The sequence below is a fragment of the Lygodium microphyllum genome, chromosome 14, assembly GCF_053477565.2.
Source record: "Lygodium microphyllum isolate KBCC chromosome 14, Lygodium_microphyllum_v1.1.10, whole genome shotgun sequence".
Taxonomy (NCBI): Eukaryota; Viridiplantae; Streptophyta; class Polypodiopsida; order Schizaeales; family Lygodiaceae; genus Lygodium; species Lygodium microphyllum.
This window is the reverse complement of record NC_141148.1, coordinates 143,275,184-143,299,405: the sequence shown is the minus strand read 5'-3', so window position 1 is coordinate 143,299,405 and position 24,222 is coordinate 143,275,184. Positions and strand designations below refer to the sequence as shown.

Genomic DNA, 24,222 nt, shown 5'->3' with positions numbered 1-24,222 from the left:
AAGAAATACATGTCTTCCTTGCTGAATACTTTTTTGAAGCGGAAAGGCATTGCCCATCAGTATACTACTGCATATACTCCACAGTAGAATGGGATTGCAAAAAGGAAGAATTGGTCACTCATGGAGATGGCTAGATGTATGTTGAAAGCTAAGAATATGCCACATGGCTTTTGGATGAAAGCAGTTATGTGTGCTTGTCATGTTTTGAATTAAGTACCCTACCAAGGTAGTGAAACATGTCGCACCTTTGAGGCTTGGAACAGTCGGGCACCCTCAGTTGACCACTTTCGTACTTTTGGGTGTCTTGCGTATGCTCATATTTCCAAAGTACTAAGAAAGAAGTTGGACAACAAGGTTGTCAAATGCATTTTTGTAGGGTACAGCAATGAGAGCAAAGGATACAAACTATATGATTATGTTTTCATAAAAGTCTTTGTCAGTAAGGATGTAATTTTTTATGAAAAGCCAGAATTATCCCTTGCTGGTTTTGATACATATTGAAAGGTGAAAAGGATCGAAGCTTGCTTGGAAGTAAGCTATGGCAGAGAGCAAGAGTAAGAAAAGAGAGAGACACAAATGGGAACTCCAACAGTCACAATGTGTGACCGGGCCTTCTTTTATTCAAATTGTCACTAAAAGAATAACGAATAAAGTGACGGTGACAGGCGTCTGCCACCTGTAATGTGCAGTGGTGGGTACTGTCAGTGTAGTAATATACGGGCGGCTAGGCAGAGGCACCTTTACTCCCAACAACCTCCCACTTAAAGGTAAATCTGCCTTAGTGAGGAGTGAAAAGAAAAAGAAAAGATATTACAATGTACACATGTACAATAGGATGAGGAAAAACGGCATCTCATCCAATGCCCATCAATCTCCTGAGGAAGACAAAGCGCTCAGTTGTGAGGCTTTTCGTGAGCAGATCTGCAGGATTTTCGTCAGTGGAGATCTTGACAAGGTCAAGAGACTTGTCCTCCACGACCCCACGTATAAAGTGATACCTCACCTCAATGTGTTTCATCTTCGCGTGGAAAATCGAATTCTTGGCTAGCTAAATAGCACTCATAGAATTCGAATGCAGCGTAAGTATAGTATCAATCCCAAGGTCATGAACCAAACGGCCCAACCATATGGCCTCCTTGCAAGCCTTAGTGGCCGCAATATACTCGGCCTCAGTGGTAGAGAGAGCCGTACACTTCTGAACCCTGGACATCCAAGAAACAGCACCTCCAGCATAGGTAAAGACATAGCCGGAAGTGGACTTTCTACTATCTGCATATCCTGCATAATGGGAGTCTGTGTAGCCCACAACTTCTATATCCTGGCTGCCATAGCAAATACACATATTTGCTGTGCCCTTCAGGTATCTCATGATACCCTTTACGGCATCCCAATGCTTTTTGCCAGATGTAGCCATATAGCGTGCCACAATACCAACTACAAAGGAAATATCTGGACGAGTGGCTATCATGGCATACATCAAACTGCCCACGGCTGATGTATAAGGAATCTTGACCATCTCGGCCCTCTGCTTATCCGTCTGCAGACAATTGGCCTGTGAAACCTTTGCATAAAAAGGTAATGGACAGCCAATAGGCTTTACGTCCTGCATGTGAAAACACTCAAAGACTTTATGAATGTACTCCCTCTGTGAGAGGTAGAGTAGTTCTTGATGCCCGTGGCACTTAATGCGCATACCAAGAATGTGAAAGGCCTGTCCCAAATCCTTTATCTCAAAGCTCTTCTTCAGCTGAGAGTTAAGAGCATCAAGTTCATCATGAGCTTTCCCTACTATCAATATATCATCCACATAAAGTACCAAAATAAGCAATGAGCCATCACGGGCTTTCTTCGTGTAAAGACACGGATCCATAGCACTTCTACTATAGCCGTGTGACTGCATAAAGGCATCAAACTTATGATACCACTCCCTAGGTGCCTGCTTTAAGCCATAAAGACTTTTCTTCAACTTGCACATTAGGTGGTCCCTGCCAGGTTCTACAAAGCCCTTAGGCTGCTCCATGTATATCTCATCATGCAAATCCCCATACAAGAATGCAGTCTTGACATCCATCTGGTACAAGTCCAAGACAAGCTGCACGACTAAGGCCAAAACCAAGCGTAGGGTGGTTATCTTGACCACAGAAGAAAAGACTTCATCAAAGTCAACTCCATGCTCGTGTTTAAAACCCTTAGCGACAAGTCTTGCCTTATAAGCCGGCTTGGGTTTTCCAGGGGTACTTTTTATCTTGTACACCCAATTCCCATAGCAAAGCCTTCTTGCCCTGAGGCAGTGCAATCAAATCCCAAGTCATATTTTTGTGTAGAGAGTCTATCTCAGACTGCATAGCCTTCTTCCAAGAGTGACTGTCACCCCTGCGCATAGCCTCATCATAGGTGAGAGGCTCTCCTACATTTGTAACCAAGACATAATGCATCAAGGACTCAAATCTATCAGGTGGACGTCTATCTCTAGTAGACCATCTCATGGCAGGCTCTGCGGCCGGTCCAACACCCTGGCCATGTGTACCAACTGCTGCTGCAGGCTGTCCAACTAGCTGTACAAGAGCACGTGGCTCCTCCTGGAATATAACCCTGCGTATCTCTACCACCTTCTCAGGTTGCCTATGTATCTTATCTTCATGGAAGACTACATCATGGTTGCGGATGACTTTCGGCGCTTGTGAATCCCAGAGGTGGTAACCCATCTCACCTGTAACCCCATAGCCAAGGAAAATGCATTTGACACCCTTAGGATCCAACTTAGTACGCTTGTCTTTGGGCACATGGCAGAATGCCTCAGATCCAAAGACACGTAGATGCGCATAAGATGGAGCGCTTGTCTTTGGGCACATGGCAGAATGCCTTGTTGGGTATTTGACTCACGCCTCACTTACGCCTACGCTCATATGGGAGTGTCGGTGATCAGTAGGACACTGGGGCACTTTTTACTCTCGGTAGGAGAGGTTTTTTCCCCCAAACTTATAGTCTTATTGTCGTATGTGCTTATGTACTTATGTTACACACTTATGGGCACTTAGTGTGTGGCGGGTGTGAACACCCCCTACAACCCTAAGGTTTAAGGGTTGTACTTTGTACTTTCTAGTTACACTCTTTCAGACTATTGGATTGGGTGTCGTGCTTCACTCTGTCTCTCTCACTCTCACACTGTCTACTGTACTCTCAGCTGAATTTTGATCCTATCACCATCTTTACATTTGGTATCAGAGCAGTCTGCAGTCTGCAGACTGTAGCCTCCACTGTCTGCAGCTCACGCCAGTTCTGCCCCAGCCGACAGTTCAGCCCAGCGCGCAGCTCGTCTACCTACTCCTATTCGATAGCTCCAACATGTCTGCCACCAGGTCTGGGCGCCGCCTGTCTCCAACGCCGCCTGCTTGTGGCACGCCTGCCTCCAGCACGTCTGCCAGCTGCAGGCACAGTCGCCACTAGACCTGGGCGACGCCTCACAACTATTGCGCCGTCCTGTTCGTCGGCTCCAAACGCCCACCCGACTGCCCCGTCAGATTGCGACCTGTCGTTTGACCATCTGCCCAGTCCACGTCGGCCACACTACCCGCCCGACTGCTCCGTCTGCCAGCGACTAGACTATCGTCCGCCCTGACCACGTCACGTATTTTTATATCACTTTATTCCAGAATAAATTTCTGGCAGAGGAGGTTCATACGCTGCAGGCACCGCAAACAGGATACAAGTGAGGGCTAAATTTGATGCAAAATTCTGGGCACATTCATCATAAATTTTGGGGCTTTTATGTATTTTGAGGACAATTGCATATGAATTGCTATTACAGTCACAGAAAGACTGTTTTGAACAAATTTTTGGCAAAAATTTTGGGGATTTTGATATTACAGTGTTGCTGAGCACTGTTTGCACCTTGGGAAGCGTGCATTTAAAGACAGTTTTTGACAGAGTACGCCCTTGCACATTAATTGCAGAAGTGTGCTTGCTGCAATTTCTAGAAATTTGCAGATTTCCAGTCCTTACTGCTTTGACATTGCTCATTTGTCTTTGGAAATTTGTCATCATGGCAAATCAGGGAGGTGATATATTTACGTATGTATCCAAGGAAGACAGATTGGACGGAAACAATTACTCGCTATGGTCATTCATAATGAAGAATGTATTAGTGGCCAAGAATTTATGGGATTATGTCAGTGGAGAGGAAACTCGACCGAGAGTTGTAGCTCCCGTTACTCCTCCTCAAGGAGCACGTGGACAACGGGGACCTCAGCCCGCTCCACCTCAGCCACTTCCTCCAAGAACTGCAGCTCAAAAAGCTTGGGATACACGTGATGCACAGGCCTTGTCGCTGATTGCTTTGGCAGTTCAGCGGTCCATCATCCCTCACATTCGTTTAGCATCTTCTTCACGAGATGCATAGCTGACTTTGGAGCATATGTTTGCAAGAAAGAATGAGACTCGGATCTCTTTCTTGAAGAAAGAGTTAGAGACTTTAAAGATGAATGAGGGTGATTCTATGCAGGATCACTTGAATAAGATTCAAGACTTGAGAGAGCAGCTCATGAATGTAGATGAGTACTTTTCGGATGCACAGTTGATATCCACCACCTTGAATTCCTTATCTCCTTCATACTTGTCTTTTCATACTGCATTGAACCTCACCATGAGGATTGCCGAGCACCCACTCACTTTTATTCAGCTGGTTAGTTTGCTTCTAGAGGAGGAGCAAACAAGGAAAAATAGTGGTGTGGATACTATTGTCTCTGAGCAGTCTTTTGTGGCAAGACAGAAAGGCAAAAACAGCAAGGTGAAAAATGCTCCACAAAGTTCTGGCACTTCGGGCACATCGCAGAATCAGACACAAGGGGGGACGCAAGCTAAAAAAGGGAAATGTCATTATTGTAAGAAGCCAGGCCACTATATCACTGAGTGCAGGAAGCGCATTGCCAAAGAGAAGGAGGAGTCAGGAATGTCTGTTTCTACTACTCCTTCCACTGCTAGTGAGTCCGCGTTCTTTGTTGTGGACAGGGACTATTGTTTTTACACTTGCAGTTATGACATCTCTTAGGCCGATAGAGCACTTAGCTCTACAGAGGATGCCGACACTTGGTTCTTTGACAATGGTGCTTCTAGACATATTACATCTCGGAGAGATCTGTTTGCTTCAGTTAGTGCACCTCCTGTTGGGAAATCTGTACAGTGTGCCAATAATGCATCATACCCTGTTCGTGGTATTGGGGAGATTCAGCTCACAGCCATTGATGGCTCTATTCTCCGCCTGCAGGATGCTTTGTTTGTGCCTGGAATCAAGAAGAATTTGCTTTCTATTTCTTCTTTGGCACGTTGTGGTTTGCAGGTCACATTTGATGATGACCGTTGCATGGTTAGAGATAAAGAACGCATGACTTTGGTCTTGACAGGATCTTTGTGTCATGGTTTATATGAGCTGGATGATCTTTCAGTAGATCAGACGGCATATTTAACATCCACTCTTACTCCTGCTATGATACAGGCGGAGTTATGGCATGCTCGTTTGGGGCATGTAAACTTTGGCAACTTGATGCTTTTGCAGCGTACTCAGATGCTGGATGGCTTACCTCTCTTGGAGAGACCTCCTGAGCACTTATGCGAGGGATGCATTTTGGGGAAAATGCATCGTTTATCATTTCCCCGTGATGTTGCTTTCAGAGCAACAACCAGATTGCAATTGGTGCATTCAGATGTTTGTGGGCCTATGCAAACAATGTCATTGGGCGGTTGTTATTATTTTGTGACATTCATCGATGACTTTACACGTTTTTGTTGGGTCTACTCTTTGAAAAAGAAGTCAGAAGTGTATGATGCATTTTTGGCTTTCAGTGCACTTGTTGAAAATCAATCTGGATGCAAAATTAAGACTCTCCGTTCGGATCGAGGGGGGGAATACATGTCCTCTATGCTGAATTCTTTTTTGAAGCAGAAAGGCATAGTCCATCAGTACACTACTGCCTATACTCCACAGCAGAATGGGGTAGCAAAGAGGAAGAATCGGTCACTCATGGAGATGGCCAGATGTATGCTGAAGGCAAAGAGCTTGCCTCATAGTTTTTGGATGGAAGCAGTCATGTGTGCTTGCTATATTTTGAACAGATGCCCTACCAAAGCCTTGAAGACCATCACACCTTTTGAGGCTTGGAACAGCCGTAAACCTTCTGTTGGTCACTTTCGTACCTTTGGGTGTCTTGCCTATGCCCATATTCCACAGGTACTTAGAAAAAAGTTGGACAACAAGGCTGTTAAGTGCATTTTTATGGGATATAGCAATGAGAGCAAAGGCTACAGACTCTATGATCCCGTTACAAAGAAGGTTTTTGTCAGCAGGGATGTTGTTTTCTATGAAAAATCAGAATTATCCTTGGCTGGTTTGGACACGTATTAGGCTGCCCGTGATGTTTTTGAAGGGCTGCTGCCCATTACTTTTGGTGATTCAGCTGGAGCTTCAGAAAATGAACCTAATGTTCAGCCAGCTGCTCCTATGGAAAGTGCAGAAATTCAGCCATTGGCTGATCGGAATATTCAGCATAACGCTGAAACTGAAATTCAGCAAGAGCTTGCACACAGTCAGGAAGCTAGACAGTTACCTAGATGGTATTTACAGACTATGCAAGATAGTCCTTTGGATGCATCCATGGCTGGTCGTACTAGAAGGCAAACTCGTTTGCATGATTCAGCACATACCATGGAGTTTGTTATGGCAGCAAGTACTTTTGATAATGAAGAGCTTGAATGTTTTGAGGATGCACAACACAGTGTGCATTGGAAGGCAGCAATGCAAGCTGAATTAGATTCTATTACTAAGAATCAAACTTGGGATTTGGTGTCCTTGCCATTTGGGAAGAAAGCCATTGGAATGAAATGGGTCTACAAACTGAAAAGGAAAGCAGATGGATCCATTGATAAATACAAGGCACGGCTTGTAGCTAAAGGCTACGCACAGAAAAAGGGCATTGACTATGAGGAGACATTTGCTCCTACTTCCCGTATGACGACCATCAGGTCTATGATTGCTTTGGCTGCACATTATGGTTGGACAGTGCATCAGCTAGATATCAAGACTGCATTTTTACATGGGGAACTTTTGGAGGAAGTTTATGTACAGCAGCCCATTGGTTTTGCAGTTGAAGACTCAGAACATTTGGTATGCAAGCTCAAAAAGGCACTATATAGTTTGAAACAAGCTCCTAGAGCTTGGTATGCAAAAATAGATGCTTTCTTGCTTGGTCAGGGGTTTCTAAACAGCTCATCTGAGTCTACCCTTTATGTATGTAAAGAAGGGGGATCTATGCTGATTATATGTCTTTATGTTGATGACCTTTTGCTCACTGGAATACATGCTGATCAGATTTCAGCATTTAAACAAAATTTGCAGCAAACGTTTGACATGTCTGACTTGGGAGTTTTGCATTACTACTTGGGCATCCAGTTCATACATGATGCTCGAGGTATTGGGCTATCACAGTCAAGGTATATTGGGCAGCTTCTTGAGAAGTTTGGCTTACAGGATTGCAAGCCAGTTTGTACCCCCATGAAACCTGGACTGAAACTGTCATTACATGATGACAGTGATTTGTTTGATATACATACATATGCTCCTGCAGTTGGATGTCTTATCTACCTATGCAACACTAGGCCAAACATACAGTTTGCAGTTTCAGCTTTGAGCAGGTATATGCATCAGCCACGTATGTCACATTGGCAAGCTGTCAAGCGTGTTTTTCGTTACTTTGCAGGGTACTCGATCTCTTGGGTTGCTTTATGCCAAGGGGGGACCACTGCAGTTACATGCTTACAGTGATTCTGATTGGGCTGGTGATTATGATACACGTCACTCCACTAGTGGCAATTGTTTCTTTCTTGGCTCTTCTTGCATTTCTTGGCTTAGCAAGAAACAATCCACTGTTGCCACATCGTCATGTGAAGCTGAATACAAGGCAGCCTTCACTACCACAGTTGAATGCGTATGGCTTAGACGCTTGCTAGCTGATCTGGATGTATCTGTTACGGAGCCTACTCCTTTGTTCACTGACAGTCAAAGTGCCATTGCAGTGGCACGGAACCCAGTGTTTCATGCCCGCACGAAACACATTGAGATCCATTATCACTTTGTCAAAGAGAGGCTACATGCAGGTGATATCAGCCTTGTCTATTGTCCTACCACCAGTAATGTGGCAGACATCTTCACCAAAGCTCTTCCTCATGACAAATTTGAAGCATTTCGCAATGCTTTAAATTTGATATCCTTTGGTGGCGGATGATCCTTGTACTCTTGATCACTCTTCACTCCAGGGGGGTTTGTTGGGTATTTGACTCACGCCTCACTTACGCCTATGCTCATATGGGAGTGTCGGTGATCAGTAGGACACTGGGGCACGTTTTACTCTCGGTAGGAGAGGTTTTTTCCCCCAGACTTATAGTCTTATTGTCGTATGTGCTTATGTTACACACTTATGGGCACTTAGTGTGTGTCGGGTGTGAACACCCCCTACAACCCTAAGGTTTAAGGGTTGTACTTTGTACTTTCTAGTTACACTCTTTCAGACTATTGGATTGGGTGTCGTGCTTCACTCTGTCTCTCTCACTCTCACACTGTCTACTGTACTCTCAGCTACATTTCGATCCTATCACCATCTTTACATGCCTCACATCCAAAGACACGTAGATACACGTAAGATGGAGGTTTTCCAATCCATACCTCCTCTGCAACCTGGAAATCCAAACTACTAGAAGGTGATCTATTTATGACATGCACAGCTATACTGAATGCCTCAGCCCAAAAGCTCTGTGGTAAGTATACATGGCTAAGCATACTGCATATGTGCTCCTGGATGGTTCTATTCATCCGCTCAGCCAAACCATTCTGGGGTGGGGTATAGGGGGCGGTCAATTGAGGCTTAATACCCTTCTCGTCACATAGTTTCTCAAAAGCACGTGACATATTCTGGGGTGGGGTATAGGGGGCGGTCAATTGACGCTTAATACCCCTCTCGTCACATAGTTTCTCAAAAGCACGTGACATATTCTCCTCCATTGTCAGTTCTAAGGCATTTCAGTCTATGCCCAGTCAGGTTTTCAACAAATGCAAGCCATCTCTGAAATACAGTCAAGACATCAAACTTAAGCTTAATGGGATAAGCCCAGACTTTACGCGAAAAATCGTCAATGAATGTCACAAAATACTTTGCACCACCCATAGACTAACAGGGCATGGACCCATAGACATCCGAATGTACCAATGCCAAGGGCTCACTCATACATGTCCTACCAGACTTCTTATGTGTATTTCTAGTCTGTCTGCCATAAAAACAATGCTCACATGAATCAAAACATGCGTAGTCAAGGGGCGGTAAGTACTGCAAACCAAAAAGCATTTTCATTCCCTTTAAGGACATATGGCCCAAACGGGCATGCCAAAGAGATACATGTGGGATGGAATCCACTGACAAAACATGGTCAACAGAGGACCCATCAACTACAAGAGGATAGAGGCTGCCAGCTTTGGCACCTCTAGCAAGCACAAGTCTGCCACAGGTGATCTTCCAAGCAGAATCTCCAAATGAAACATGAAACCTAGCATCATCAAGTTGCCCCTGCAGACATAAGACTGCGTGTAAGCGCAGGTACATGATGTACATCCTGTAACAGAAAAGTACTGTTAGTAGAGAACTGCAGTCGTACATCCCCAATGCCAACAATAGCAAGTGACCTCTCATCACCCAAGCGAATTGAACCAGAGAGTGTGCGGTAGGAGTGGAACCGCTCACGGCTTAATGATGTTGAAGATAGCACTGTTAGTGGAAGAAGAACCCATAATGCAGTCCAAAACAGTTGCTTTGGCTACCCATTATGGTTGGATTGTGTACCAGCTTGATATTAAAACTGCATTTTACATGGGGAACTTCAAGAAGAAGTGTATGTACAGCAGCCCATTGGTTTTGCAGTTGAGGGATCCAAACACTTGGTATACAAGCTGAAAAAGGCTTTGTATGGTTTGAAGCAAGCTCCACGAGCTTGGTATGCAAAAATTGATGCCTTTTACTCAGCCAAGGGTTCATTAACAACCCATCAGAGTCTACTCTTTACATATGCAAAGAGGGGGAATCCTTGCTGGTCATTTGTCTTTATGTGGATGACCTTCTACTCACAAGGACACGTGCTGATCAGATTTCAGCATTTAAGAAAAATTTGCTACAAACTTTTGAAATGTTAGATTCGGGGCCTTTGCATTACTATTTGGGCATTCAATTTATCCATGATGCTAGAGGCATTGGATTATCACAATCTAGATATATTGGTAAACTCCTTGAGAGACTTGGTCTCTAAGATTGCAAGCCAATTAGCACACCGATGGAGACTAGACTCAAGCTACCTTTGCATGATGACAATGATCTGTCAGACATTCATACATATGCTCTAGCAGTTGGATGTGTTATTTATTTATGCAACACAAAGCCAAATATTTAGTTTGTAGTTTCAGGCTTGAAGAAATGCCTAAAGTTACTCTCATCCTCGTCAAAATAAATTGTTGTGTCATCAACAAACTCCACATCAAGAAGCTCCTCAAACTCAAGGATGAGTAACTTGATGCCTCTAATATCCATAGATCTATTTTTCAAATAGGAGCTCATGGCCTCTACTGGGAACAAGAAATGGACTACTAGACAACATTGTCTCATTAATCTCTGGATACTGAATCTCTCTCCTCTAGCACCACTAGTCATAACATGGCTATGTGCTAATGAATGAAGAGCTACTACTCTCTTGATCCATTGCTCTAAGAATCCCATTTTTATCATCGTACCCTCTAGAAACTCCCAATCTGCACAGTCATAAGCCTTCTTAAAGTCTAGAAGAAGCACAATAAGATCTCGATTTCTAGAACATGCAAAAGTCGTGGACTCCCAAAAGGTGAAGATGTTGATGATGCACTCTGACAAAACTTCTTTTTTTTTTGGTGATGCACTCTCGAACAAAACTTTTCTAGGTGGGTTGAATGTCTAGTATTTGTTGGGTTTCACTCACGCCTACGCTCACAGAGGAGTGTTGGCGATCAGTAGGACACTGGGGCACTTTTTATTATCGATACGAGAGGTTTTTTCCCCCAAACTTATTTTCTTCTTTCATATGTGCTTATGTTACATACTTACAGGCTACAACCCTAAGGTTTAAGGGTTGTACGTTGTACTTTCAGGTTACACTATTTCAGTCTATTGCATTGGGTGTCGTGCTCACTCCACATTGTTTACTGCACTCTCAATTGAGCTTCGATCCTCTCAACCTCTCACATTTGGTATCAGAGCTGAGTTCAGCTCTGCTCAGTCTCCAAGAGTTCCTGTTCAATCCAACTCTACCTCTAGTGAAAGATCGCAATTGCCATAAAGCGTACCTGTTTATGCGTGTGTACTCCCCGTGCTTCGTCCTGTTGAGACGGAGCCGGGTTTCCTTGCACTCTGCGTCGTACCAGCTATTCTGTGGGACATTCTTGTTCGGAGGGGTGGGGTGGGGAGAAGGGGATGTGTGGGGGAAGTATTCGGCAGCCGAGGTGTGTAGTGTGCCCGCCAACTGTGCTGTGACCTCCTCCAGGGGTGCATGGGGGTTCATTTCTTGCAGGCTCCAATAGAGATGGTCGGAGTATGCGCTCGCAGTTAGCCTAGTAAAGTGGTACCTGGGGAATCTTGGGGGGTTGCTTGCTAGGGGGGTTAGGTCATACCTGCAGGTTATATCAAATTGCAGGTATGCATGGTCGGCAGCCACTACGAGTGGGCGAGGTGATATTTTAAAGGACTGGACGTCGGGGATAAGTGATAGGGAGCCGAGGATATAGTCCACTATGCTTGCTCCCAGTTTCTGTGTGGGTGCTCCATGTGCCCCCCGTCCGATGCAATTGGCCACGTGCTTATGTGGGAAGCATGTGAGGGCATCCGACCCGGGCCATCTGTCGAGACCGTTGAGGATGGCCAGTCTGTGTGCCCCCCCAACGCCAGTAGGTGTTCGCCATATTCAGTGCATTCAGCTGTGTCTTGTGATGCCCGGTTGAGTCCTATCTCCTCCGGTGCAATCTCTTTGTACATGTGGTCTTCGCTCTCGAAGAAGGGGGTCTGCCTTTGTGCTGTGCATGCGTTGAAGTCTCCAGCCAACATGACATCCCCCAAGCTGGAGTAGTGCATGATATCTTCGTACAGTGGTAGGTATGGTGACTCACCCTTCTGTGGTGCGTATGGGGAGTGTGCTGGTGGGAAATAGCACACCGCCATGTATATGTCTTGGGGGCAATCTGTGTGTATCCGGATCCACATGAACCGGGCTTCCTCATCTTTCCGCATGACTTGCACCATGGGTTGTAGCTCCTCCCTGTACAACACAGCCACCCCTCCGGACCCTCGGGTCCCTCCTTTTGTTCGGGCTCTAGGGCGGCATGTCGTCTCCCATCTATATCCCCTCACTTCTGGTAAGTAGGTGCCTGGGCTTTGGTGGGTTTCTGTGTAGAGGACGATGTCCTTGCCGGTGAAGGTCTTCTGGAATAATCCTGCATCTGTTTTCATAGCTCCGTTGCAGTTCCACACTGCAAAACTCAGGTGGGTCTCATAGGCCGCGCCCCCGCCATTGGCGCTTATCTGTGATGATGACCCGACCATCTCTGTATACTGCCCATTTTCCCGCTTTGCGAGCCTCCAGGATCTGTGGCATGCATTCTTTACAGTGTGCCATCTATGCGGGTGTGAGATCATCCTCCAGGTAGACTTTTTCCCCTTTTAGAGCTGTCCTTTTAGAGAGGAAGGCTCGTCTGGATTCTAAGTTGGCAAATTTGAGGATAAGAGGCCTTCCCTTGGTGAGGTCTTTCCCTACACGCCATGAATTCTCTACTATTTGAGGGTCCTCTACTCCCAGCTTTTCACATATCTGTTGGGCATCTGCCAAGGGGCTATCCCCTTCCTTCCATCCGACCACCCGGATGTGGAGCGCTCTAAGCTTTCTCCTTTTCTCCTCCTCCAGTGCTGCATTCACAAACTCCTCCTTCTTTGTTGGTGACTTCTTGGCTCCTTTTGTTACTTGTGTCTTCAGCTCGTTGATCTCAGATTGCACCTTGGTGGGCATTGTTTCGGTGATTTCTCCTTCCTCCTTCTTGAGTAGGTCCAGCCGGTTTCTATATTCATCGAGCTCGTGGCGTGACGGTTCCCTCCAACGGATCGATGACGGGGCGAGACGGAGAGAGAGAGAGAGAGAGAAAGAAAGAAAGAAAGAAAGTTATATTAACGTCTTCTAATACCAAAACTAGCCTATGAGACAAACTGTGATACAACTGATGAGGTCCAGCTATCCAAAATAAAAGTGCTGAATGAAAAGCTAAAAACTGGAAACTGAAAATACGGTGCTGTGAGTGTGATAAGTGTCGTGTATGTGTATGTGCGTATGTAGCTCTGGTACTCCAGATAATGGCTACAAAAGGGGAACAAATGTCGGCTGTGATAGGGGAACAACTGTCGGCTGTGATAAAGTGGTGCGATGTGTATATGTAACAGATGCAGGGAGATATACTATCTTGGGATGTAGTAGCAGTCGTCGAAGTCGCTAATAGCAGGTGATCCCTCCTGGATGCAGGATGTGGTACATCGGCGGTGGAGAAAGAGCAAACTGGAGATCTGAGATCCAATGTGTCGAGTGTCGTCGGATCTCAGTCTGCTGTCGATGTAGATCAAGAATCCTCCGGATCTCTTGTCGGTGTGGCTGTGGGGTCCAAAACCCACGGATCCTCGTGCGGCGTCGGGTACGCTGGTCCTCAGCCTGCTGTAGTGTGAGCCCGGAGGTCTAGCTGGAGGCTGGTACAGTAGCTCTCACTCTGTCTGTCTGAAAGAACTGTGTAATAGTCGTCTGGGTGGGCCCCTCTCTGACTGGGACCGGCTGTGTGCTCTGCTCTCTGATGTGCCATGCCTCTCCCAAAAAACGGCCAAATGATCTCTGATCCATATCAGTCATACATCCCTGAAGTGAGCTGCTCAATGTGTATCTAGATCTCAACTCTGAGTATGCCGGGCATCTGAGAACAAAATGCTCCACTGGCTCTGCTACTCTCAATCATAAGCTGATGTGATGATACCCTGAGCTGTCCAATAAGAACTCTCAATCGATGTGGCATATAGATCTGCATATATCTCGGAATCTCTATGAATCCCTGCTCTGATATCCTCAAGAACTGTGTATAATAATGTGCCATCTTCGATGGCAGTGGTTGTGCAGGGCTGACCCATGTCCTCTGTATATAAATATGCCATATCTCCTGTCTGATGACTCTGTTCCTCTCAAAGAGAGAGAGGGTGTAAGTGGGAGCCTGAGTATCATATAGAAGAGGTGGGAGTCTATCAATGTCCAGCCCATGTCTGTCAAGCCAAGCTCTAGTCTGTGCATACCATGATGTGGTATCCCCCGCTCGAGCCATCTCCTGAGATGCCATATATGCTCTATATGCAATGCGATCTCTGTCCATATCCTGAAATCTGTGTAGGAAGCAGACTGTCTGAAATAATGCCTCGACTAGCATGGGCGGTGTGGCAAGCTCTGCTCGCACAATGTCATGTGGGACTGAGGCCTTGCTGCGAATCAATCTAGATATCATGATCACCTGAGGTCTCTCCATCAATGTCCATACATAATTGGCAAGGCCTGGCCCCCATATAGCTGCTCCATACATCAGTGCTGGAGTGACTAGAGTATCAAAGAGCCACCCCTTGGTGCGGGGCTCCTGGAAATGTGCCTGATGACACTGTCGCTCCATAAGAGCCAATGCTGAGTATCCTCTAGTGAGGCGGTCACGAGCTCCCTGTGTCATCGAGAAAGTCCCTGAAGCTGCTGTAAAGGTGACTCCCAAATATACATATGATCCAGTGACCTCAATACTCCCTCCTGCTGCCATGAAAATACTGTGTCTGCGTATCTGAGCTGATGTATGGAATATAAGAACCTTGGTTTTACCAAGGTTCACTGTCATGCCTCTCTGTATACAAAAATCATCCAATGCTAATAAATGCTGCTGTAATCCCTGAGCTGAGTCTGAGACCAACACAATGTCATCTGCATATAGTAAGATATGAACTGTGGCTCCACTGAGATCTATACCTCCACCGGCTCGCTGTTGAATAAACTCTGCTATCTCATCAATGTATAGCCCAAATAGAGTCGGTGAGAGTGGGCATCCTTGCTTCACACCAATGGTGCTCACAAGGGGATCTGATATACCTCCCGGACATCTGACTCTGCCAGTAATCCGCTTATATAGTGCATAAATACCCCACATCATGTCATCATCCACCCCTAGATCAAGTAGGCGTCTGAAAAGCCTCTCTCTCGGAACCGTGTCAAAGGCTTTGCGGAAATCCACAAAGCAACAGTACAATCTCTGTTTCTTCACTCGTGTCTGGTCGATCAGACAACGGAGAGTGAAGATGTGGTCTATGGTAGAAAATGCCCGTCTGAACCCTGCCTGTCCGGGTGTGCTCATGCACTCTCTCTCTGCCAGCGTGCTGAGCTCCTCCTCCATCACCGTGCCATAAAGTTTGGACAAAACTGGCCCAATCATGATGGTCCTATATGTGTTAGGATCCATAGGATCCCCTGACTTGTGGATAGGTACAATGGTGTGCTCTGTCCACGAGTCAGGGAACCCCTCAGACAATGCACGGTTGAAGAGGTGAGCAATGAGTGGAGCCAATGTGTCTCTGCCATATATAATATGCTCTGCCTGAAGATCAAACTGGTCTCGAGCGCGGCCATGCTGTAACCGTGAGATAGCATGTTTCACCATACTAGTGGTGAAAAAGGATGAAATACCTGGTCTCGGTGTACATGGTGTGGGTATCAGCATCTGTGCGGGTACATGATATAAACTCTGTGCATATCCATGCCATACTGCAGGGTCGTGTATCGGTGTGGGTGAGCGTGGTTCTCTGATCTGCCTCCATGCCTCTGCACAATCTCTGCTCATAAGAAGGTGGTATATATCCCAATATCTCTCCTCCTCCCATTCCCGCTTTTTACGGCGGGTCAAGCGGTGCATACGTCTCTGCGCCTGTCTGTGTGTGATCTCTCCTCTGGCCTCCAAATCGCGTAGCTGTCGACGTAGGTCTCTGCACTCATCATCATACCACCTGTTCTGTGGCATGGTACCGGTCCGAGGGGGGTGCGTGTATGTGTGATGTGGAAAACTGAGTGTAGCAGAATCATGCAGAATGCGTGTGATATCAGTGGTCAGTGTATCAAGGGGTGCGTATGGATCAAGTGACGTGATGTGCTCCTCCAGATGCTGTGAGTAAACATGTGACAGCTCATGAGTGAAGTGTATGGTAGTATGCATGTGGGGTATGATATCTGCAGGTCGTGATGGTAATGAGGTGAGGAGTGAGAAACTGAGAAAGGTGTGATCGGCACCGAGTGGAAGTCTCCCAAGGCCGAAGGACTCGATAGTATGCATCCCATCGATCGGCGATGACAGGGCGAGACGGAGAGACGAAGAGAGAGGATGGACGGGCGATGATGGGGCGAGACAGAGAGGCGAAGACGGGGCGAGACGGAGAGACGGAGAGAGAGGCAGAGACGGGGCGAGACGGAGAGAGAGAGAGAGAGAGAGAGAGAGAGAGAGCCTTCTGTGAAGAAGAAGAATAAGAAAAGGAGGTGGAAGACTGCAAAGGAGAAGAAGAATAAGATCATGAAGAAGTGCTTCTTCAAGCTTTTAGGTAATTCCTTTCCTCTCTTCTTTTTTCAAGCTTTGAGAATAAGAAAAAGAGGAAGACGACAACCATGAAGAAGACCAATAAGAAAAGGAGAAAGACCACGAAGAAGAAGAAGAATAAGATCACGAAGGAGTGCTTTTTCAAGCTTTGAGGCAATTCCTTTCCTCTCTTCTTTCTTTGTGTTTTTTAAAAATGCATTGTGCCTAAGATAGAGAAGAGATGGAGGTGGAGATATGGAGAGAGAAAGAGAAAGGGGAAAGGAAATGGAGATGGAGAGAGAAAGAGAATTATGAGTGTAAAAAAAGGAGAGGGAGAAGTAAATGATTTATTTTTTATTTCTTTATTTTGGCACCACCATCACCATCTCCTTTCCTGGCCTCAATGAGTACTCCACTCTATATCTTCCCCAAGATTGGCAGCCCCTTTGGCAATGTTATACAGGGAGAGTACTTTGTTGATGCAATCTTGGAGGGCATGTGGAGGGCTTGTGAAGAGCTCCTTCTCAGTAAAAGAAAATCCGAATGGCTACTCCACATACACTTCCTCCTTCAAATAACCATTTAGGAAGGCACTTTTGATATCCATATAATAGATCGGCCAACCATAGTGAGCGGCTAGCACAACCAACGAATAAAAGGATGTCAATTGCGTAGTAGGAGCAAAGGTCTCTTCATAGTCAATGCCTTGGTTCTATTAAAACCCTTGCACCTCAAGGTAAGCCTTGTACTTATCTAAGTCCCATCAGCTTTTAGCTTGTTTCTAAAGATCCACTTTGTCCCAATGACTTTCTCTTGACTCAGACAGTCTATAAAGGTCCAAGTCTTAGTTGGGTCAATACTCCATAGCTCATTCTCCATAGCCTCTCGTCGTTGGGGATGCTAAAGAGCCTCCTACTAACTATCCAGCTCACAATGTGCTATGTAATCAGTTGTAAACAGCAATGCAGATGAATCCTAAGGTGTAAGCCAAGTAAATCTTCAAGGGCTATCTAGAGTGGAATCCAATGGAAGAATCCCCAAATCCCATATGGTTTACTGGTACAAGCAAGGTAATAGGTCTTGTGGAGGGGCCTTGGGAGTTGAAGAATTTGCAAGAAGGTCAAGAGCAGCGAGTAGACCAGCTTTAACGGCACTATCTGCGATGGAATAATATGAGGAAATAGTGCAAAGTGTGGTGTAGAAGAGTGCATAATATCCCTCTCATCAAAAACTACCTCTCCTAATAATCACCTTGTTTATCGGAGGATCGAACAAATAATAGGCCTTCGCTTTACTACAAATAGCAAAGGCACTCATGGAGCTTTACTACAAATAGCAAAGAGCACGCCATGTTCATGATGGTCATGTTCCCATGCTCTATGACTCCATTTTGAGGGGGACGATTGGTAGAGGTAAGTTGATGAGAAATACCATGCTTCTGTAAAAACTCCAAAAACTTGTGGGAGTTAAACTTGCCAGCACTATCAGCCCTCATACATCCTACACAATGGGTTATGAACTAGCAGCACCCAAGAAAAAACATAGATAAATGTGTCAGACTTATGCTCGAGAAAGTACACCCACATGTATCTAGAATGATCATCCACTGTCAAAAAGAAATACAATGCATCATTCAAGGCAACAGTGGATATCGGTCCATAAAGATCTACATGAGTCAATCTAAGAGGTGCCTCAATTCTATATGTGGACTACTGAGGAAATGGGTTACAGTGTTATTCCCAAGTTGACAGGCTTTATAGATATCTCAAGATAGCTTTAAGCATAGAAGACCCTCGACGATTTGACAAGACAATAACTCGTAAAGAAGAGTCATATCCAAGATGTCCTAAGTGAAAATGCCAAAGACGCTCAATGTTTGTACGCTCTCGTGCAGTGGCTAGAACTTGGAAGTGTGGAACTTAGAGTCCTCATTTATCAGCTCAGAAAGAAACTAGGTCATATGTACAAGCCACAAGGCTGAGATTCACCATAAGCAATCACTAAATCATTCTGAGAGGCAAGGACCTCAATTTTGGTTGCTGTAAAGAAGACCGCTTGTCCCGATTGGCAAAGCTACTGAATGGATAACAAGTTCACCCAAGTTGGGGGACATAGTTATACATCATCCAACATAGCGCAAATTGGGCCCGATCAATGGCGAAATTGACGCAACCATGAGCTTGAATCTTGACCCGACATTAACTATCCCGACTACAAGGACTCGGGATATGAAAATGTACAAGACAAGGGTGATATGATGAGTAGCTTCACTATCCACAATCCAAGGAGTAGCTTAAGTACTCAATTGTGATGAGTAGGTTCCAATCACCTCATCGAGAGGTAAGTCGTAGATGTGAATGAGACTCATATCCTCAAATATCTTTAAGGAGACCATGTGGGCCTCTGCAAACTAATATGAAATGACCTCTCCTGTTGAGAATGATGGAGATTGTGATGTATGACTGGTGGCAATGTGGGTCTGGCCTCACCATTGTCCCTCTACTAAGGGTTGCCACCACCTTGCCTCCCATGCTAGGGGCTGCCCAACTGGGGGGTGGGGTTTTGAGTCTTGGATTTAGGTACTGTGCCTCTTGCCTTTGATTGATACTCATCATCAAAGTGGCCGGCCTTCTGATAATGTTGACAATACTTATTCTTTTTAGATATAGTCTGCTACCCAGGTTTAAGAGAAGACTAGGTGTTCCCTTGGGTCTCACTACCCTGGTTTTGATTTTGATTTAGCTTTTGATTTTGATTTGGGTATTGGTTTGTTTGCCCTTTCCTTGCTATCCCTTCTGAGAAGAAGCAACGAGAGCCCCTTTAAGGAGGTTGGCAACTATGATTAGTACTACCCTGGTTTTGATTTTGATTTAGCTTTTGATTTTGATTTGGGTATTGGTTTCTTTGCCCTTTCCTTGCTATCCCTTCTGAGAAGAAGCAACGAGAGCCCCTCTAAGGAGGTTGGCAACTATGAAACTAATCGAACAGCCGAGGGTAACGCAGTAGGTGACACTCATATTCGTAGAATGTGGGCTTTGTGTGTTGTAAGATCAATTGCTGCACAAAAGGAAGTATTTCCATGGCAGGTTGTTAAGGAACAATGGGGCTTGATCATCCAAGGACTCAGGAGCCCTCGTGGTAGAGAACTCTAGGAGAAGTCATCGATACTCAGCCAATTTGACTTTCAAGTCATCGTGGTTAGTGATTTTAAAGTTTTGAAGCTCATGGTCCAGATTTATGTGACGGGTCCTATCTTGAGCACCAAACGCAGCAATAGCACTTTGCACGGAAGCAGTAGCTCAAACGCAGCATGTAAGCTAGTCACCAGGCTGAAACGCAGCCTTTGGAAGTGTGGACAGCAGCCAGGAGGAGCAACTATGGGTATAGGCAGCATCGGAGGGCTGGAAACAGGGGCCGGATGGATGAAGACAATGTCGAGCAGCCTTGGCTGAGATGTCCTCCATGAGCAATGTGTGGGCAGCGAAGCTAGAGCGCCTAAAACCTTCAAAAACGAGATTGACAGAATGGAAGGGTAGGTCGTCCATTTATAGAAAGATTGAGGCCTCCCAAATTAGGGTTTACATGTGGGACATTGAACCTCGCTCAAACCGCTCCCAATTTAAAGGAATGGTTAAAGTAAGAATGTTGACAATCAACAGCATGCACAAATATCAAAAACGCAAATCCAAAATGTAGAGCATGGAAATGCGAGAAATAGTGATGAAGCAAACACAATACCTCAATCTAATCTCACGCAGATTAAGAATTGGGAGCTCGATGCTTTGATACCATGTTGGAAGTAGGGTGGAATTAAGAGAGGTTGAAAGAGAGATTGTGTGTTTTAAACATCACAAGATCATGCACTTGGTAACAAGACAACGTAAAGCACAAACAAGAGCAATGATGAGAAATGGAAAGCAACTCGATAATGATGAAAATCATAGAAGAGCTACCCCAAAGCAAGACACCAAGTAGAGTCACAACAAGCTAGAGTCAAGAGTGAAATACTAACCAAAGAATGAGTGAACAATGAATTCAGCACACAATGCGTGCACCATTGTGGGGTGCCAAATAGGGTTGCTTTTATATAGGCTACAAGTAAGGTGAGGCTCAAGAGGACTCCGAACTCCAGTGGATGAGACCATAAAGGATTCGTACAAGCACCTCATGAGAAAAACCCTAATGGCACTTCATAGAGTACCATACATATTTCTAACAATGCCTAGACTCCTAGACTCAAATGACGTTGCCATATTTTTGACTGGTCACTCAATCATCTTATTAAACCTACAATCAACGAAAAGTAGTCCTAGCCAAGATCAAAGTTAAATCATACAGGTAACTCATGAAGAGCACATTCTTTCTGCAAATCTCTCTTTTTGTTCTAGTGTGCTACTTTGACACTTCGTCTTATGGGCTTAATTCACCCAACACAAAGCAAGTCTTCAGGTTGCCAAGGGTTGCATATTCTGTTATGCGTTGACTTGCAAAACATAATTAAATTCTAGGCTTGAATTTTTCACTATGGATGTACCTAAATTGTTCTTGGTAGTTGTGCATGTAGTCATGCTTGATTATTGCACAAAAGTCATCACATTTGCACTCAACTACTTCAACATGTTGTCATTCATGGTTTACTATTGTCTCCAGCTCGTTTTTGACTATTTCCGTGAAAGAACGCCACGCTCATATGTTGAAGTTCGAGATACCTCTTTAGTTTGGAATTACAAATATGCAGGTGATTAAATTTTCAAATTTCCTTTTTATCTTTGGAAAATATCATTCTAATGATTGGTGTACCATGTCTCTAAGGGTTGTCTTTCTGTTAGATTTTGAGTTTGGTAAGGTTCAGGCCAGAGACATGCTGCAACATTTGTGGACTGGCCCTATCTCAAATGCTGCTGTAGATGTTGTTCAAGGTGGAAAATCTGTTGAGGTTCGTCCTGTTGGAGTTTCAAAGGTAGGTCACATTTGTAGCGCTTTCTTTTCACCGAACACCATATTTTAGTATTTTGATTTTATCAATACGTCTATCAGATTGATGCTCAAGATTTCATCACAATCTCCTCTATCAATATGTCTTACAAGTGGTGGAAAGTCCCCCCTTTTACCTTTTAAAGTGTCCTCTTTCTCTGTTTAATGATGACTAAATGCCTTTTCAAGGATTTGTTTGATTGGGATCATTGTGTCTCAGACTCAACATCCAAAGAACTACATCAAACTTACAAATACTAACAAAGAAACACCTTTGGAACACTTTGCCCTATAAAAGCGTTGGTGCCCTACTTTTTGTGAAAAGCAGTGCTGAACAGGCACAAATTTTCTTGGTTGGATAATGTTAAGTTGGGTAGGACTACTTGTCCAAGAAATTTGTTATAGCAAGCCAGCAAGTTGATGTGACATAAGAAGCTGAGCCTGTTTTCCATTTCCCCTTCCCTTTCTCTGGAGTTCGGCTGGATCTTGGTAGTGACACAGAAGTGCACAACTCCCAGCGCACAACTCCCTACAACAAGATTTATGTATCTGTTATGGTAGTACATGATAAAACAAACTGAATATCTTTACGGATATTTCTAACTAGAATAGAGTTTAAAAGGGTCTAATAAAAGATAGCTCTCTTATCACCTGTTGTGGCAGCATAGGGTAAAAACATTAGAATACATTTCCTAATGACTATAAGCCTGAATAGAGTTACTCTTGAAAAGGACCCAGAAAATGTATCTCGTGTCTGAAGCCAAATTAATTGATCAAGAACATGATAAACTTGAATGAACTTGAAAACCATGATTTAAATGTGATATAAATTAGGAGATGGTCTAGGTTAAGAAATTTGGAGAGTTTACAGTACTAAGTAATTGAACAGTTCAGCCTGTGGAAATGTAACACTCTCTCAAAAAGAGCTCAGGCCAGAACTGGAAGTTTATATTGTTTCTGGCACTTCTATTTAGTTGTATGAAGTGCCTATATCTTAGATTAATTTAAATCGTACCATTTTTATACAGGGTGCTGCAATCGACCGTATTTTGGGAGAGATTGTACACAGGAAGCGGATAACCATACCTATTGATTATGTTCTGTGCATAGGGCACTTCTTGAGCAAGGTATAGTCCTTGTTTGACATGGTTATAGTCTGCAAGTTTGTAGTGCATTTCTCTTGTATTAGAATCCTTATTTCTATCATTGTAGCCCTATGCATGCATGTATTATATTTCACTTCATTGTAGTCCCATGCGGGCTGTAGCCGTTGTATTAGACTACTTATTACTATATTGTAGCCCTATGCTATCGTGTATTTTTAGCTCAGGAGTTTGTCCTGAGGAGTTCAAATCTCTGACCTTTATTGAATAAGATCCTTTGTTTCAGTCTATCACTTGGCTTCTGAAGTCGATTCTCAGACTTTCAACCCTCATTTTCAAATCTCAATTTATACATGCAGGATGAAGACATTTACACATTTTTTGAACCAGATCTTCCTTTGGAAAGGGAGTATAACAGCAATGGAAAGCTGCATGATGGGAAGGCTTCAGCTGATCGGAGGCCAGGACCCAAGAATGGGGAAAAGGTGCCAGCCAAAGGCTCAAGTAAAGAAAAGTGTGGTACAAGCAAGGTCAGCACAGCCAATTCCAAGGCCAGTGGGAGTAGGTCAAAAAATGCTGCCACCGCGTCACCATCAGATAATGGGACTCATACTAAAAGTACTACTAGAGACAGAATGTACAAGGAAGAGCCTATGGATGATGACTTTGGAAGGCAGGAGGGCTCTTCTGTATTAGACCTAAAAGGGGAGAACTACTTCTCTTGTGCAGTAGCACGCAAACTATCAAATGCTCGATACTCACTTCCATCTTCTGAGGATGTTGTTTCCTTCCTGAAAGCTATTGCTGCAAGTTATGGTCCAGGATTATGCAAGGAGCGCCCACCATCAAAAAGAATGGGACATTAACACCATGGGCACATTTCCAGCTCCAAGAACAGCCTTAAAACAACTACAGAAGTAGTAGTTTCTTGGTCTCAAGCTTGTACAGAAGATGGAACTGCAATGAAGTCTGATGCATCAGCCATGTTTTGTTCTAGCATCCTTTTCAATTGTACAGGCATAAGACTCATTTGTAAGAATATCAATCTAATAAAACCAGATCCTGTTATGGATGCCTTTTATGGTGCCGTCAGCTTGTTTCTTCCTGGGAAACAAAATAATGCCCATATTGTTTTCACTTTTAGGGCATAAATCAGCTCTTTTCTAAGGACCACATGTGTATCAGAAAAGTTATGGAGTTTGGAAATTGCAGTGACTGTATAATTCTTACCATGAATACCCCAAAAACTGAATACATTTTCAAGGCGAATAACCAAGTACAAAGAAGCCTTGTAAGGGACTCCCATATCAAAAATTATATAACAAGGGGAAGTCTATTACAAAGCTCGAGTGAACAGCCAGTTGGGAGGTCTATAATGCCAAACCATGTGGGTTTGTAAGAGGACAAAGGCGTTAGAATCCCATGTCCTGA

The 24,222-nt window shown here is 44.5% G+C and overlaps 1 protein-coding gene across 1 annotated transcript in view; it reads left to right on the top strand.

Moving 5' to 3' along the window:
• LOC148026190 (alpha,alpha-trehalose-phosphate synthase [UDP-forming] 1-like) overlaps positions 1–23,966 on the top strand; it is a 212,737-nt gene extending 188,771 nt beyond the window's left edge. Inside the window, exons 14-17 of the mRNA XM_087693467.1 lie at positions 21,365–21,452; positions 21,544–21,674; positions 22,717–22,815; positions 23,151–23,966. Coding sequence (XP_087549593.1) covers positions 21,365–21,452; positions 21,544–21,674; positions 22,717–22,815; positions 23,151–23,657 — 825 coding nt within the window. The 3' untranslated portion in view covers positions 23,658–23,966. The remainder of the gene's footprint in view (positions 1–21,364; positions 21,453–21,543; positions 21,675–22,716; positions 22,816–23,150) is intronic.
• Positions 23,967–24,222: the final 256 nt, after the last annotated feature.